This window comes from Martes martes (assembly GCF_963455335.1).
Source record: "Martes martes genome assembly, chromosome: 4".
NCBI lineage: Eukaryota > Metazoa > Chordata > Mammalia > Carnivora > Mustelidae > Martes > Martes martes.
The window spans coordinates 113,699,545-113,717,186 of NC_137891.1; the positions used below are offsets into that span (position 1 = coordinate 113,699,545).

Here is a 17,642-nt window from a genome sequence, read left to right on the forward strand (position 1 = left end):
ACATACATACATACATACATACATACATACAATCTAAGAAAAAGAAAAGAAAACCATTCCATTTACGTACCATCAAAAAGAATAAAGTACTTAGGAATTAACCAGGAAAGTGAAGAACTTGTACAATGAAAACTTCAAAGCATTGCTGAAATAAATTAAAGCTATAAACAAATGGAGACATATCCTATGTTCGTGGATTGGAAGACTTAGTATTGTTAAACGTTAATACTACCCAAATTGATCTACAGATTCAGTGAAATCCCTATCAAAATTCTGAGGACACTTTTTGCAGAAATAGAAAAACCTGTCCAAAATGGAATCTCAAAGGACACCAAATAGCAAAACAGTCATGAAAAAGTACTGTAGAGCTGGAGGACTCATACTTCCTGATTTCAGAACTTACTACAAAGCTACAGTAATCAAAACAGTATGTACTGGAATGAAGGCAGACATACAGATCAATAGAATAGAGAACCCAGAAATAAGCTCTCACATATTTGGTCAAATGATTTTTTTTTTTTAAAGATTTTATTTATTTATTCGACAGAGAGAGAGAGAGTTCACAAGTAGGCAGAGAGACCGGCAGAGAGATGAAGCAGGCTCCCTGCCAAGCAGAGAGTCTGATTCGGGGCTCGATCCCAGGATCCTGAGATCATGACCTGAGCCGAAGGCAGAGGCTTAACCCACTGAGTCACCTAGGTGCTCCTGGTCAATTGATTTTTGACAAGAGTGCTAAGACCATTTGATAGAGAAAGAACTGTCTTTTTTTTTTTTTTTTTAGATGTTATTTGTTTGACAGAGAGAGAGATCACAAGCAGGCTCCCTGCCAAACAGAGAGCCTGATTCAGGGCTCGATCCCAGGACCCTGAGATCATGACCTGAGCCGAAGGCAGAGGCTTAACCCACTGAACCACCCAGGCGTCCCAAGGACTGTCTTTTCAACAGACCATGCTGGGAAAACTGGATATCCACATGCAAAAGAACAAAGTGGGACCCTTACCTAATACTATATGTAAAAATCAAGTCAAAACAGATCAAAGACTTAAATGTAAGAATTAAAAGCATAAAACTCTTAGAAAAAATATAGGGTAAAATTTTCATGACATTAGATTTAGCAAGGATTTCTTGGCTCTGATACCAAAGGCACAAGCAACAAAAGAAGAAGAGACAAATTGTACTTCATGAAAATTTAAAAATTTTGTACATCAAAAGAATATCCAATCTACAGAATGAGAGAAAATATTTGCAAATCATATATCCAGTAGGGATTAATATCTAGAATATATAGGGGCGCCTGGGTGGCTCAGTGGGTTAATCCTCTGCCTTTGGCTCAGGTCATGGTCTCAGGGTCCTGGGATTGAGCTTGCATCAGGCTCTCTGCTCAGCAGGGAGCCTGCTTCCCCCTCTCTCTCTGCCTGCCTCTCTGCCTACTTGTGATCTCTCTCTGTCAAATAAATAAATAAAATCTTAAAAATATATATCTAGGGAAATTGGAAGGGGAGGTGAACCATGAGAGACTATGGACTCTGAAAAACAACCTGAGGGTTTTGAAGGGGCGGAGGGTAGGAGGTTGGGGGAACCAGGTGGTGGGTATTAGGGAGGGCACGGATTGCATGGAGCACTGGGTGTGGTGAAAACACAATGAATACTGTTAGGCTGAAAAGAAATAAAAAATTAAAATATATATATATATATATCTAGAATATATAGAGAACTCTGGGGCACCTGGCTGGCTCAGTTGGTAAAACATGCAACTCTTGATCACAGGGTCATGAATTTGTGCCCCAATATGTGTAGAGTTTAAGAAAAAAAAGAGAGAGAGAGAGAACTCTTATAACTCAACAAGAAAACTACCAGATTTTAAAATGTGCAAAGGACTTAAGTAGGCATTTCTTAGAAAAAGATACACAAATGGCCAATAAGTATATGAAAAGATGCTCAGCATCACTTGATCATTAGGGAAATACAAATCAAAATCACAGTGCGATACCATTTCATATACGTTAGGATGGCTACTGACAAAAAATGGAAATTAACAAGTGTTGACAAGATGGAGAGAAATTGGAACACTTTTGCACTGTTGGTGAGAATGTAAAACGGCATAGCCACTGAAAAAAACAGTTCCTCAAAATATTAAAAATATACTGTTCTTATGATCCAGCAATTTTACTTCTGGGTACATATCTAAAAAAATTGAAAGCAGAGTCTCCAAAAGATATTCTTACACCCAAGTTCAGGTCAGCATTATTCACAATAGCTAAAACATGGAAGCATCCAAGGGTCCATTAGCAGATGAATAGAAATGCAAAATGTGGTATATCCCCACAATGGACTATTATTCAACTTTTAAAAAGAGGAAATTCTGACACATGCAACTAACTGTATGGATGAATCTTGAGAACATAATGTTAAGTGAAATAAGTCAATCACAAAAAGACAAATTTTGTATGGTTCCATTTATATGAGATGCTTAGAGAAGTCAAAATTATAAATATAGAGAGTGAAATGGTGATTCCAGGGGCTGGGGCGGTGGGAAAGGGGAACAGGAAATTATTATTTAATAGGTATAGAGTTTCAATTTTACAAGATAAAGAGTGCGACAAAAGGATAGTGGTGATGGCTGCACAACATTGTGAATGTAATACCATTGAGGTGTACTCTAAAAATGGTTAAGATGGTAAATTCTATGTTTTTAATATTTTATAATAAAAAATTGGAAAAAATAAAATTGATCATGGTCAAAAATATGTTTATTTAGGCATGAATTACTTTTATAATTTAAAAGTTACAGAAAAAAGCTAAATCTCAATGTTTTGTTATTTGTTTGTGTGTTTTTGTAAGAGGAAGAAAACACTAAAAATACATGGTAAAGTTTTCTGCTCAGCCTAAGGACTAATTTGTCATTTCTTTTTCACGTAGATGTATTTAGGGATTTGGGGTAATCTACCAGGTGTTGTGAAATGTCAAATGGAACAAGCACTTCATCTTGATTTTGGGACTGAATTGGAACCAAGGAAAGAAATAGTGCTATTTGATAAGCCAACTAGGGGAACTACTGTACAGAAATTCAAAGAAATGGTCTATAGTCTCTTTAAAGTAAGTATATATCTATTCACATGTTGCTAGTGTGAAGTGGTACATTCTTCTTAAAGAGTTAGCAAGACCTCATCCTAAGCCATAAAAATGTTGCTATTTTTTAACTTATACCCAGGACTCCATCTTGAGGAAAAAATTCAAACAAACAAAATCTGAGGAGGATGCTTACATTAACATTATTTATGCTAGCTAAAAATGTCCAGATGTGAAAGGGGAGTTAAGTAGATGAGCAGCTGTATAGTTTGACACTGTACCTGATACACACGTTTTAAAAGGTGGGGAAGGGCTAAACTTAATATACATGCCCTGACTGAAAATTATTTTTTAAAAATTTAAAGAAATATTCATACAAAGATTAAATATATTAAAGAAAAAATGTATAATATTGGAAAGAATCTTTTTTTTTAAAAGATTTTATTATTTATTTGACAGAGAGATCACAAGTAGGCAGAGAGGCAGGCGGCAAGGGGTGGGGGGAGGGCAGGGGCGGAGGCAGGCTCCCTGCTGAGCAGAGAGCCCCATGTGGGCAGGGCTTGACCCCGGACCCTGAGCTCATGACCTGAGCTGAAGGCAGAGGTTAAGACCCACTGAGCCACCCAGGCGCCCCAAGAATCTTTTTATTGGTGTCATATTTTCACTCAAAATCTTACTTATAAGTTTACATTTTCATACTATTTTATCTTAAGAAACTTCACAGGGACATATTTTTTAACCACCATGGGAACAATACAATTTGAACAAAAGAGTTGTTAGTGTGTTGACTACAAAACAGGAGAAAATAATTTTCTCCTATTTGACCCTTATTATAACTTATTATAACTTCAGACCTTATTTGACCCTTATTATAACTTCAGACATGAGCACATTACGCTGCAATTTTGCAAGTAAACGTATGAATAAGACAGAATAATTTGTGTGTTGGATATCAACAGGGCCCAGGGAGCTATGGGAGCTAGGGTGGCCCATTTCTTAAATACACTTAAGTCAGTTTTCCTACAATTATATAAAACATACTTCTAATTAACTCAGTAAGCATCATAAATATTTGGAGATGTATTAAGTTCCTTTATGGAGACTCAGTAACAAGATTATTACTTAGCATGGTAATCCCCATAAAGTTAGTATATATATTACATATGAGGAATTTTTCAAACCTGTATTTGGCTAAATTCTTACCGTTTTAGGCAAAGTTGGGTGACCAAGGAAATCTCTCTGAACTGGTTAATCTCATCTTGACGGTGGCTGATGGAGACAAAGATGGCCAGGTTTCCTTGGGAGAAGCAAAGTCAGCATGGGCACTTCTTCAACTAAATGAATTTCTTCTCATGGTGATACTTCAAGATAAAGAACATACCCCCAAATTAATGGGATTCTGTGGTGATCTCTATGTGATGGAAAGTGTTGAATATACCTCTCTTTATGGAATAAGCCTTCCATGGGTCATTGAACTTTTTATTCCATCTGGGTTCAGAAGAAGCATGGATCAGCTGTTCACACCATCATGGCCTAGAAAGGCTAAAATAGCCATAGGTCTCCTAGAATTTGTGGAAGATGTTTTCCACGGCCCCTATGGAAACTTCCTAATGTGTGATATTAGTGCCAAAAACCTAGGATATAACGATAAGTATGATTTGAAAATGGTGGACATGAGAAAAATTGTGCCAGAGACAAACCTGAAAGAAATTATAAAGGATCGTCACTGTGAGTCTGATTTGGACTGTGTTTATGGCAGTGATTGTCGAACTAGCTGTGATCAGAGTACAATGAAGTGTACTTCAGAAGTGATACAACCCAACTTAGCAAAAGCCTGTCAGTTACTCAAAGACTACCTACTGCGTGGTGCTCCAAGTGAAATTCGTGAAGAACTGGAAAAGCAACTTTATTCTTGTATTGCTCTCAAAGTCACAGCAAATCAAATGGAAATGGAACATTCTTTGATACTAAATAACCTAAAAACATTACTGTGGAAGAAAATTTCCTATACAAATGACTCTTAATTCATTTGGACATTGTGATTATAGGAAACAATTCTAAGGAAAAATGTTGAGCGTTTAAAAAAAAGATGGCTTCTGATTCGAATCCCTGCCAGTTACACAAACCCCTTTCCCCTGGTTTTAAGAAGTTATCATCTCGAGATACATGTTGATTGCTGAAGTAATGGCAGGAGGTATAGGGTGAACAGGTCCAAAGATTTCATTCCTGCTGTTGGAAGCCCTGGTAGATTTTCCAGTACATTCACTGTGTAACTATTTTGACTAATGACCTAAAATAATGCTGTGAAATCCTCATTCCATAAACATGAACAGTGAGAGTATTTTGTAGATTTGTTAGCCAAAATACCATTGCTGGAATTATTGTTTGCATTGAAGCTGCTGTTTAAAAAAAAAAAAATTATACATATTTACTGAAGTCTTAGCATGGTGAAGTTTGCACATTAACAGAAAATAAGACTGCAAAGCAGGTAAAGTTACTCACTTATAAACAGATGTTGGGTTAATAGCATGGTTTGTTGTATTTATAGACTTAAACATTTAGACATCAAATGTTAAATGGCTTCAGAATGTTTTGAGTGATTAGCCTCTTAAAATTAAAAATCCATCAAAACATGTTCTACTTGGCAGTATGTAATTGCAAATTTTAGAGGCTGAAACCGGATGAGCTTTCATCATCCTAGATTTGATGGGTCCTTCTTAGTGTCCATGAGCTCAGTCCTTCAAAACTGACATTCTTCAGGCCATCAACACAATCCAGATCCATCTATCTGAATTTGAGCTATGGAGAAGTGGGACATTAGGAGACAGACTCTGAAATCATGGAACTTTCTAGTAACAATTTTCCATTTTGAACAGTATTTCCTGTTGGCCAAAGGGCTATTTCTTAAGAGGCATGTAAATTTTTTTCACATAAACTTAATATGCAAGTTATTATTTGCCCCATAATGTTATTTTTATGTTAAGATCTGGCATGTACCCTTCAACATCTCCATAAAATGGAACACCCCTTTTGAAGACCCAATAGATTCTGCTCAGAGGTTTCACCTGATTGAAGTGAATGTTACAGTTATGTGAACTTCATTGAAACAGCTTTCTCTCAAAAAATTAAAGCCATTGATTAGCACCAGTTTTGCTTATTTTAAAATTGTTTACTCTGAAAGTACTTTTTCTTCCCACCAGCCATCTGGTTACAATAAATGAATGGAAGAAACATTTCCTAGTGCACAGTTGGTCTCTTGCTTGCCAGACTGTTTCGGGAGGGCTACACATCATACAACCAGAGGGATAACTCCTGTCAGGGAAAACAAGCCTGAGAAGCAGGTGTGAACTTTGAGTCAGGATGTGAAGTCATACTTGTTTCTCAAAGAAAAAAAAAACCTGTCCTCTCCTTTTGTATTTCAGGTTATTTCCTACAGTTTCATTAATAAGAGTTTAACACAGATAGCTGCTTGATGAATAAATTTATTATTGTCTTTATCTGAAAAATCTTCATAGAAAATTGTGGTTTGGTTTATTAGCTCTCAGCAGCCCGCTCCTGAGCTCGAAGGAAGCTTGCCTTCTTCTGAGCTACCCGATCTTTCTTTTGGGCAAGAGACATTTTGGGACGATTCCACCTACAAAACAAAGTAAAATAAAGAGATAAATGTAATTTTTAAATACCATAGCTACAGAGGATAGAAAATAGTTAACTCTGATTGAAAAAGACTGTGATTAGGCCAAACAATCCAAGTTCTAATACACATACTTATTTATATCTTAATCTAACTTTAAAAATGGAGTAACTGGTAAAAAACAAACAATAAATGTTTAAATGCAGTAATTGGTAGTTATACTGTACTGGGATAGAATAGGTCAGCTCAGTAAGTACCTTCTGAGGCCAATAAATTTCTATCACCACAATTGCTTTAGCAAACCTGGTTCCCCTCACTTCTGCAACATCATGCAGAGCTAGTGATCGAGTTTGCACAACTTCAATGAGAGTGTGAATAAGAAGAAACAAGGTAAGGAACTCCTTTTAACCTCTTTCTCTTGAAAAGACAACAAACAGTAAGATGCATACCTCTTCTTTTTAACTTCTTTCTTAGGCTTCTTCTCATAGACTGGGTTCTCTCGTATAGCAGCATGAGCTTTCTTATACATCTCCTCCATCTGAAAGAAAGCAAAGCAAACAGTACTTGGTTTCATTTCACATGCCCTAAACAGTCATATAATGTGCACTGCATTCTACTACTTGTTCTATTTTTATCCCTAAACCAGACTGTCAAAAGGAACTAGGTCAACCCTGGTTATCTCTTTAAATTCTACATGTAACCCACATTTTCTTAAGAAATTGCCATTGGCAATGTGAACTGACACTATTCACAAAACTCACACTCAAAAATATGCATGTATTTCTGAGGAATTCAGCTATACTTGAGTCACTCAAGTTGAGAACAAACGGGTTTCTGTAAAAACATTTATGTTCATTTAAAGTATTATATGACCTAAATTCTTTTATTCAAGTGAGGATCTGTGCCAAAACAAAGTACTTAAGATGGTAAGAGGAAGAGTATATGGGGAAGAGTACAAGGAATTGCTATAAATTCATTTTTGTTCTCCCATATTTCCCAGATTTGTATTTTCCATCAGTATCTGACAGGTCTTCCAATGCTACTCCCAGCATTGCATACCAGGGACCTCTTATATCTACTACTACTAGGTGTCTGTGATAACAGAAGGTTTGAATTGCCCCAGAAAACCCCCAAACACCATCCAATTAGATCTTAAAGAGAATTTTGTTCTAAAACTCATAAAAAACCAATGCTGAAATTCTCTGAATTATTTCAAGTACCACCTCTAAATAATGACTATTGATTCTATGGAAGATCAAGTCATGAAGCAGCTATAAAATACCTGAATGTTCACTATCCCAATCTAGTAGCAATTACAGGCCCCCGAAGAATAGTCAAAGTAATCCAACTCTAAAATTACTCCTTCAGTATAGGGAAAATGTGATTACTACATGCATCTGTGTAAAACTTAGCAAATGAAAATAATGCAAACACTGCATGAGACCTCAACTACCTAAATCCCTCCTGAAAATTAATTTATCTAACTCTGCACTCTATTATGGCTTTCCACTGTATTTAACAAATCCATCTGATGATGTCAAATGTAGTCATTTAATAAATCTAAGCAACTCGGTCCATTCCTTCCTAAGAGACAAACAGGATTCACAACCATGTATGTAGATAATAGCACTGAGTTTTAAGTAAAGACCACCTTCCTCTTGGAGACATGTCAGATGTCAGCAGAGGATTTTAGCAGGCATGCATTAAGAGGCCTCCAAAGATCAAACTGATGAGCTACCCAGGAAAAGCACATCAGCCTAAGAGTGGTCCAGCTGAAATGTATCAAATACATAGGAAAGCATTAGGAAATGGCTATCTGAAAGCAGCTTGAGATTTTGAAGTTTTTGAACAAGTTTATCATTACCAGAGCAAGAGATGTCTTAGGAAGAAAAATTATGCAGGCCTAGTAGAATTATAATCACAAGTAAAAGGCCTATTTACCAGAGTGAACAAGGGCAATTAAATAATATACAAGTATGGGTTTCTGAAAACTAACATGCACGTGCATTTACTAATATAAACTAATGGCATACTACCCTTTTCCTAGCTCAAAAAACTTACGTTATGTGTTTATTAGCCCTAGACTGTGTACTAAGCATACAAATAACAGAAAGGGATCTTTTCCCAATTATAACTCTTTTTAAAAACAATTTTCACAGGGTGCCTGGATGGCTCAGTTAAGCATCCAACTCTGATTCTGGCTCAGTCATGATCCCAGGGTCCTGAGACTGAGGCCCCCCATGCTGGATGCCTTCTGCCCCTCCCCCACTATGCACTCACTCACTCAAAAAAAATTTTTTTCATAACCAATGCAGTGTGAAAATAGAAATTGTGCACTAACATAACAGTCATTTGATAGGTAACTATTAATTTATTTACAACTCCATAGTTGTGTACAAGTTTTATAAAAATCAGTGCTATTTTTGTGTTCTATGCCTATCTTCCATGACTACAGTGCATTAATAGTCAGTCTTAAAGATACAACTTTGGGCTGATAAAATTTCCAACATTAAACTCACATTTGCAATATCAAGGAGAACTAGTGATCTAATCTGTACAACTCCCCACATCCATGCTGAGACATTCAGAAATTCCGTAACACAGAACTTATTTGCTAAAAAGAACCTTTCTTCCACATGGCTTCAAAATGAGTTTAGTTAACTAGAATCCTGTATCAGATAGGACAGATGATTCTAACTATGACCACAGGAATTAAGTCTACAGATTTAGAACGGTCATATATGTAAAAGCCACCAAAGGCTTCCTATTTAGATCCCTGAAGCCTGCCTTCAGTACCTAAAAAATTCCTAAAAGCATGTTGGTAAGTCTAGTTCTTTATAATTACCCTATTTGACTTTTAACTTACCCTCAATCAATATCCCAACTTCATGTCATTCCATTTTAAGATAAGAACTGCTTTTTTAAGTCTATATACCTATGAACATACTCACGTTCAACTTTTAACTATTAACCCGAAATAAAACTACTAATACACCCACCAAAATCAAGTAGTAAACCTATAAATTGGGGCAGCCTGGGTGGCTCAGTGGGTTAGGCCTCTGCCTTCGGCTCAGGTCATGGTCTCCGAGTCTTGGGATAGAGCCCGCACTAAGCACTCTGCTCAGAAGGGAGCCTGCTCCTCCCACCCCACCGTGTGCCCCTCTGCCTACTTGTAATCTCTCTGTCAAATAAATAAAGTCTTAAAAAAAAAAAACCTATAAATTAACTAATACAGGCATTTTTAGTTAAAATTTTTACCATGTCTGGAGTTACGTTGTTCTTTATGTATTGAGAGAATTGTTTCTTGTATGCATCTTCGTCTTCTTCCATTAGGTAACGCATATAATCTGCAACATTCTGACCCATGATGTGCTTTCGATGTACTTCTGCATTGAATTCCTTGCTTTCTGAATCATAACCAGGGAATCGTTTGGTACTAAAATAAAATTTTTCATATTTTAGTATTATAAGGATTAAAACCAGTTCACTAACCGGAATTCATTTCAGTAGCTGCCATCAGTCCCGTCTTGAAACAATTAATTGCATCATATGCAACCAAAGGACCAACTACTGACTGCTCAGTTAGTGGGATATCATCATTCAGCAGCTTATCTCTGAATTCCAGGATAGAAGGGAAAATCATGCTACAAGTACATTTAAAGCCATGAAATGTACCAAGTTTCCACCACTAAAATGAGTTCTCCTTATTAACACAAGAAAGGGTTTCAAAAACTGCTCCCTCCAAATCCCAGAATTTCTCAGTGCTGCCTCAGGGCACATGGAAATAAGTGATTTTTTGAAGACCACATCTGACAGGTGTCTTGACAGGTGTCTTGAAAGAGACCTGCAGGTCCTCAAAAAAATATGCCCCACCATTACAGAAGTTCCAGTTAGGTTACATTTTAAAGGCTAACCTCCCCAACCCCAAAACCTAGTATTTTTGTTAAGGATTCACCAACCTCTAAAATATCCCTAAGAAGATAATTAATCATTTTTAAAGATGCATCTACTCAACAAGAACAAAAACCATTAACTCAAAACCTAGGAATTAATAAATTCAAACCTACTCAACTTCTAAGAATGGTCTACAATCTTATTTCCAGCTGAGAGCTGTCATAAGCCTTTTCTCAAACTTTTTTTGTAGAGCTGAGAGTTCCCATAAATGAGTAAACCATTTTTCATTCTGCATGAAAAGAAAATACACCGGGAGGGGAGTGGACTTGAGGTGCTCATTTCTAACCAAAACTAAGCTACAACACAAAAGCTAGTTGTTTCAATCCCAGCTTTTCCACTACCGGCTCCAAAACTTTGAACAAATTCTTTACCTCAATCTCATTTATAAAACACATTACTATTCCATCCTGCCCCGCCAGGTTCCTTTTGTAGAGTACTAAGCATATAGGAGGTACACAGGGTACACAAGAATAGCTACATACTAATTTAATTGATTCATCCAGTAATCTCCAAAATCTAACCAATTAGAAATGGAAATACTGGGAGTCCAAACAATGAAGCCTTGAATACTCTATTACCTGTGAGGGATAGATAAGCCTCCATCCACTGCTCCCTTGAGGGCCCCAAAAACTTTATTTCCAGTAGTAGTTCTGGCAAGCCCTGCATCCAAATAGCAGGTGAAGGCACCAGGTTGACCATCAATGCTTTCCACATTGTATTCATCTCCAGTCACTTCCACTTGGCCTTCATAGATCTTGTCCATGCCAAACCTATTAAGGAGCTATTAACAAAAAAGCCAGTCTAAATATATTCAAATAATTCTAACATTATCAAGTCACAACTTTACTGGCGCCTGGGTGGCTCAGTCGTTGAGCATCTGCCTTTGGCTCAGGTCATGATCCCAGGGTCCTGGGATCGAGCCCTGAATCGGGATGCCTGCTTAGCAGGGCGCCTGCTTCTCCCTCTCCCACTCCCTCTGCTTGTGTTTCCTCTCTCTCTGTCAAATAAATAAAATCTTAAAAAAAAAGTCACAACTTTAATGACCTGACACCTAGAAAAATTTTCCTTCAAAATTCACTTAACCCTCTGTACTAATTTAAAGTACTAAGATGCTACAAAAACAATCTTCAAATATTCAATTTCACTACCCCTTTGTCTTATAGCTTCTGAATCTTTCCATACTTGATTTATGCAGAATCAATTAAGATGTAACCGTATCTATTCAAGGAATTTATTTTCCATATTTCCTCAGTCCTATTTGGCTACAGTAACTCAAGAACCAAATATTAAATGTTACCACATGTAACTTGATTAATCTGATTAAAATCTTAAAAGCATCTGGGCATAAGAGAACATCTTTTATGGCTCTACTCTCCAACTACATTAATGTTAATAAGGGTGAATCTTCTGCCAGTACACCTAGCTACTGTTTCACCAGTGTGACTTGTATACAATGTTCCTCTCATGTATGACATTGTTCCCCACTCTTACCCAAACGTGTTTACAATCAATGAAGATATAGTCCCTAACAATGACGCATGCTTAACAATTCCAATGCAAAACAAGATCAGTAACTTGAGAAAACAAACGTAAGACAAAATCACATTTCCATCTTCCTGCATATTATAGGAAATGCTGCCACCCGGAGGCAAAGATAATTAAAACAAAACCAAATCCATTACCCATGGCTAACCCCACAACCCAAATTTAAGACACTGTTTCTCAAACTTTAACATGTATATAAATAACCTAGACATCCTATTAAAATACAGATTCCAAGGGTGTAAAGTCTACATTTTAAATGTACACTGACTGATAAAAGATCTATACTTCTAAGTAGCAAAGGTCTGCAAAGTCAAGGTATCCACTAACTAGCCAGAAATGGCTATTCAAATTAAGGTAAAACTTCAGTTTCTCAGTAGCATTAGCTACATTTCATGTGTTCAACACCCACATGTGGCTGGTGACTATCATTCTTTGGTTTAGATTCCACTGATCTAGACCTACTCAAAAATGAAAAAAAAAAAAAAAAACCCAGAAAAATTACCTCCCCAGAGTATTAGAAAATGCACTGCTCTCTCAAATTCTGTATTTATAAAGCTGTCCTCCCTGATGACCCCATAAGCAACAGCTCAACAGCAGACACTCCTCAGAAGCCACAGCGGAGGGTATCTTCCTCATGTATCAACATCTACCTTGCAGACAACTCCAAACAATGAGCTAGGTCCAAAATATACTACTTAAAGATATCTTCTACATACCCTGCGGGCCAGCAGCAGGCCAGTACAATATGCTGCAGCATAATTTGTCAGGCCAACTTTCACACCATACTTTGGGAGTTCATGAGCATAAGCTGCACAAACTATCATATCTCCTTCTATGCGGGCATAAGCAATCTGTAAGAGAAACAACAGGTTAGTCACCTGTGCTTTCAACTGTTTGCTTACTTATTCTAGGTGCCTTCTTTTTCAAAGGACTTTAAAAAAAGCGGAAAACAAATCTGCAACACTTACAATCTGTCTTTATTAAACCCACTCAATGAGTTTATGGCTTGGTCAACTACTTCTATAAATGTATGTCATAATATCACAAATAGAGCTACAATTACCATATAGACAGTAAACATTGAAATGCCTTTGAGTAAGTTAGGAACTGTTGTTCCTAATAATACTGAAAACAGACTCTTAGCTGCATTAGCCAATGAATTAAAGAGGCACAGTGAAAAGTCAAAAAGAAATCTGATTATTTCAAAAATCTTCTGAACTACACATACCGAAGTCCAATGTTTCTGACATTGTTTCCTTATCTGAACTCAGGTATGAAGGAACACATTGTCTTCACAACCAAAAAATTAGTTTGCCCAGAAAATAGGTGTGCCTGCCCCCTGCAAAGAGTCAAAAAATCTTAACTGTGAAAATTTACTCTAGTTGTAAAAGCCCAGAAAACTCATTTCTAGGAGCAAACTGCCACTTTGTGGAGGTCTTTTATATGGGAGAAACCTTCAAACCTATTTATCAAAACCAACTTCAAAGAGAAGCAGGAATAAAAACAATCTTAAGAGCCGAATTAAAACTTCACAACTACCTACCTCTTCAATAAGGAGTGGTTATGTGGCACATAAGGCTATGTATAGCAGGTCAGGATTTAGTCCGTGACGATTTCTGTTATCCTACTGGAACTGCAATGTGCCAAGAACCTTCTACTTGGCCTCAAATTTATCCTCTTACCCCTATAAAATAGCATAGTAGCCTAGATTTCTCTAATCCTCTTTCTGCCCATTAGAAAACAAGATTAAAACTACTTTGGTCAGGATTGCCACACATGGCTGATTTTCAGCAGAGTATTTTCAAGTACCACCCTCCCCACTCAAGCTCCAACTTCAGACCTACTAAAAGGAAAAGTACTACTCAATGTTTTTAGAATGCCAGGCACTAGAGGGACCTTTTAATCTGTACCTGTCTTGCTTAAGTACAACTTCTCCAGCAGTGAGTTAAAGAGGTGAGGTTACTACTCATTGCTTGAATTTAGAATACAACTTACCTGACAGATGATATCTCTGTTGGTTACACGAACTATCATCCTGTATTTAGGTGTGTTGTACTTATTTTTATCTTGAATTACCAAGCGTTTCCTGGCATAATAATCAGTTTTACCCTCTGAAAGAAAAAAGTAACTTAAGAAAAGTCTATTCCACTGCAGATTCTTCTAATATTGTGAACATGAGTAACTGACCATACCTCGACGTCTTCTAAATTTCACTTGGTATCTCTTGAAGTAAGCCTTATTCTTGACAACCTTAACAAATCCCTTTAAGAAAAAAAGAATGTTATTAAAACTTTGATAAATTGTTTATATGTTTGACATCTGAGTTAACTGCATAACAAAATAACACTTTAACTTCAAAAGTGAACCCATTCAACTGTCACTTTTGTGGAGTCCAGTTTCTCAAAACACAGGGGGTCAAGAATCACCTTTTCTACTTCCCATCAGTCACTTTTCCAAAGCGCTGGTCTAGACAGCAATCAATCTCGCCTAACGTCAGTCTGTTCTGAACACTCTATGTCCCAGTTTGGAAACCTAACCTCCAATTTCCCCCGTACTGTTCACGCACGTTTTTCCAAAGCCTAAACCACTTGCCACGAAACTCATCTGGTCAAGAGCATACTTGGCAATTACTTCCGATTAAATCGGCATTGTTTCCCACCTATCAAAGCAACACACCCCATCCCAAAAATCATTAAAGACTGGTGCAGCAACAGTCTAGAGAAAGAGATCAAACTAAATGAGTTCCCTTTCGGGGCCCAGAGAAGCCACAGCCTCCAGGCTGACTGCTAGGTTTAAAAGCCACTTTTGAAAGATCCACCAACTCCACACTCTCCCGAAAAAACCATGGAAACAAGTCAGTGGTGGATGAGTCCGGAGAGCCGCAGCCCATCTCCACTCAGGCATCTCCTACCCCCACCCCACCCCCAGTGTGAGACCAACTGCATGCAATCCTCCCCACTGCCGGTGCCAGGTCGGACAAGCCGGTATTATCCCCTAAACTTGTCAACTAAATTCATCCCCCCTCCTCAATCCGCCGCCCTAGCTCCTGATCTTCTCTCTCAACCCCTCCCCCAAAGTTTGCGCGGCCGGCGGCAGCCATTAAGGCCACGCTGGGAGCGGCACCCCTACCACAGCAGAACCCTCAATCCAACGCCATCCATACCCTGCACCGTGCGAGACGGACCCTACGCTGGCGTTTGGGGAAGGACAGGGAACCCCCGTGCAGACGTAGCCCAGACTCCCCAGTATTGACTCACCATCCTGCGGATCAGAGACCGGCGTCCGCGGCTCGCCACAGACCAGCAGGCCCAGCAGCACTCGGCTGGGGGAAAAGGCCTCGGCTCGTGCGCAGGCGCAGTATGTAGCACTGACGATCACGCGAGCGACGTGCGGAAGAGAGCGCGCGCCAGCTCAAGGCGTGCGTTGCACTGTCCCCTGCTGGCGGGAGGACCGATGCCGGACTTCGCCAGGCGGTAACAGAACTTCAGTGCCACTGAGTCCCCAGACTCCGGGCTGGTAATCCCCACATGGATGGGCGGTAAACAGTAGCCGGGAGGATTATAAGAGGTTTTCAGTTTCCTATGCTAATAAGTTGCTTCGTAACAAACACATATGATTTTTGTAAATAGGAAAAAATATTTAAAACTAAATAGAATATATTTGCTGGGAAGCCCTTTGGCCCCCTCCAGGATACCACCTCCTGGACTATTCGTCCTGCTCCAGAGCATACAGAATCCCTTCTGGAAGCCTTATCCCAGTCCTTCAAACCAGAGTGAGGGGCCCCTTCTGCCTTCCCATAGTACCTTCCAACTTCCTTCAGCCCACTGTTGCCTGTGAACTAAGGGTGGGCCCTCCTGCCCCAGTTCACCTTGAATCTCCAGCAGCACACGTGCTGATGTTCAGTAAGTGCTCGGTGTTTGTTAAATGATAAAAGAACTACTCACCGCTGTTTTCTCCCTCCCTTTGCTTCCATAGCGTTTCCTGATCTCTGACAGCTTCTTCCGCTTTCCCTCCCTCCATCACTCTGAGCTAGTCAGAGCTTAACTTTTCTCTAAGTCCTTTCCCCCCCATTCTTTTAAAACTCATTCTAACAAGGGAATGAGCTGACTCATTCTCCACACGCTGTGGAGGAGAACCAATCAACAACCAACCAATCAAACAAACAAAAAGCAGCTCAGGAGAAAGTATGCCCTTACCAAACAGCATTTCAAAGGTGGTCTTTGGACTATTGCATGGGAATCATGTGGATATTAGCTAAAGTGCAGAAATCTGAATATCCCCCACCTCTACTGAATCAAACTTCTTGGTTTGGAGTCCAGGAATCTACGTTTTTAATTTGGCCTCAATCTTAATCAGTTCAGGAGGTTTCAGGAAAGCAGAAGACAGAGTGACTGGGTGGCTCAGTCATTAAGCATTTGCCTTTGGCCCAGGTCATGATCCCAGGGTCCTGAGATTGAGCCCCACCTGGAGCCCAGAGGGAAGTGGGCTTCTTCCCTCTGCTTCTGTTCTGGCTCTTGCTTTGTCTCTTTCTGTCAAATAAAATCTTAAAAAAAAAAAAAAAAAAAAAAAAAGAAAGCAGAAAACAAATCCTCTTTTACCCAGTAATGGAATATACTGACTCTACCAGGAAAAGAAGACCAATTACCCCCACAGCCGTTTAAAATATTACCATCCTCAGGATGAATGTTAACTCTGTACTCCCATCCTTCAAAGATTTAAACTTACTCTTGGGAGATGAGTATGCATATGTTTAAACTAGCAGGAAAAAGTCATTGCATCAACTGCTCAATGTTAGAGCTGAAAGAAGGGTCTGTCATACAGGATGGCAAGGTTAAGTGGGCTCCAAAAAACTGCCACTAGAATAAATTAGAATTATGATGCCAATTTCCTCGAGTTTCAATTTGTAACTTCTTATATAACGGGGAAAATGTACATGGAGTCCACTCTGGCCATTATCAACAGAGCTCTCAAGGAGAAATGTTAAAACACTCCTCATAAGCAAGTGTGGTTCAATCTTTGTTGAGTAACCATCAAAAGTACAAGGAAAGAAGAGGTCACCTGGGTGTCTTAGTTGATGAAGTGTCTGCCTTCGGCTCAGGTCATGGTCCCAGGGTCCTGGGATCAAGTTCTGTTTTGGGATCCTTGCTCAGTGGGGAGCCTGCTTCTCCCTCTGCCTGAAGCTCCCCCTGCTTGTGCTCATGCTTATCTCTCTTTCTGACAAATGAAATCTTTAAAAGGAAAAAAAGAAAAGCATAAGGAAAGATCTGTGTAATTTGTATTTATAGAAAATACTTAAAGATCTTTGTTTTGGTGGTTCATTAATTTATTAGCCGTGAAAGATGCCACATGTCTTTGTCAGATCCTGCTTACCCTGGAGGGTGGAAGCACCAGAAGGAAAGTCTCCCTGGAAATATGTCCACCCCTAACTTTTGCATGTTTTAGG

The 17,642-nt window shown here is 38.7% G+C and overlaps 2 protein-coding genes across 3 annotated transcripts in view; one reads left to right on the plus strand and one right to left on the minus strand.

Moving 5' to 3' along the window:
- The window catches only part of DIPK1A (divergent protein kinase domain 1A), a 124,857-nt gene extending 118,471 nt beyond the window's left edge, over positions 1–6,386 (plus strand). Inside the window, exons 4-5 of the mRNA XM_080802395.1 lie at positions 2,920–3,096; positions 4,281–6,386. Coding sequence (XP_080658521.1) covers positions 2,920–3,096; positions 4,281–5,093 — 990 coding nt within the window. The 3' untranslated portion in view covers positions 5,094–6,386. The remainder of the gene's footprint in view (positions 1–2,919; positions 3,097–4,280) is intronic.
- A 149-nt stretch (positions 6,387–6,535) lies between these two features.
- Positions 6,536–16,284, minus strand: RPL5 (ribosomal protein L5). Of its 2 annotated transcripts, XM_080802396.1 has the most exons (9): positions 16,144–16,284; positions 15,457–15,712; positions 14,392–14,461; positions 14,195–14,310; positions 12,916–13,050; positions 11,233–11,435; positions 9,959–10,136; positions 7,150–7,238; positions 6,536–6,703 (listed from the first exon to the last, which is right to left on the minus strand). In XM_080802396.1, the coding sequence occupies exons 2-9, from the start codon at positions 15,457–15,459 to the stop codon at positions 6,604–6,606; spliced, it is 894 nt and encodes a 297-aa protein (XP_080658522.1). In that variant the 5' UTR covers positions 15,460–15,712; positions 16,144–16,284; the 3' UTR covers positions 6,536–6,603. The 2 variants fall into 2 exon arrangements, with proteins under 2 accessions (XP_080658522.1, XP_080658523.1); XM_080802397.1 differs by lacking the exon at positions 16,144–16,284 and having other exon boundaries at positions 7,150–7,234; positions 9,958–10,136; positions 15,457–15,568.
- Positions 16,285–17,642: the final 1,358 nt, after the last annotated feature.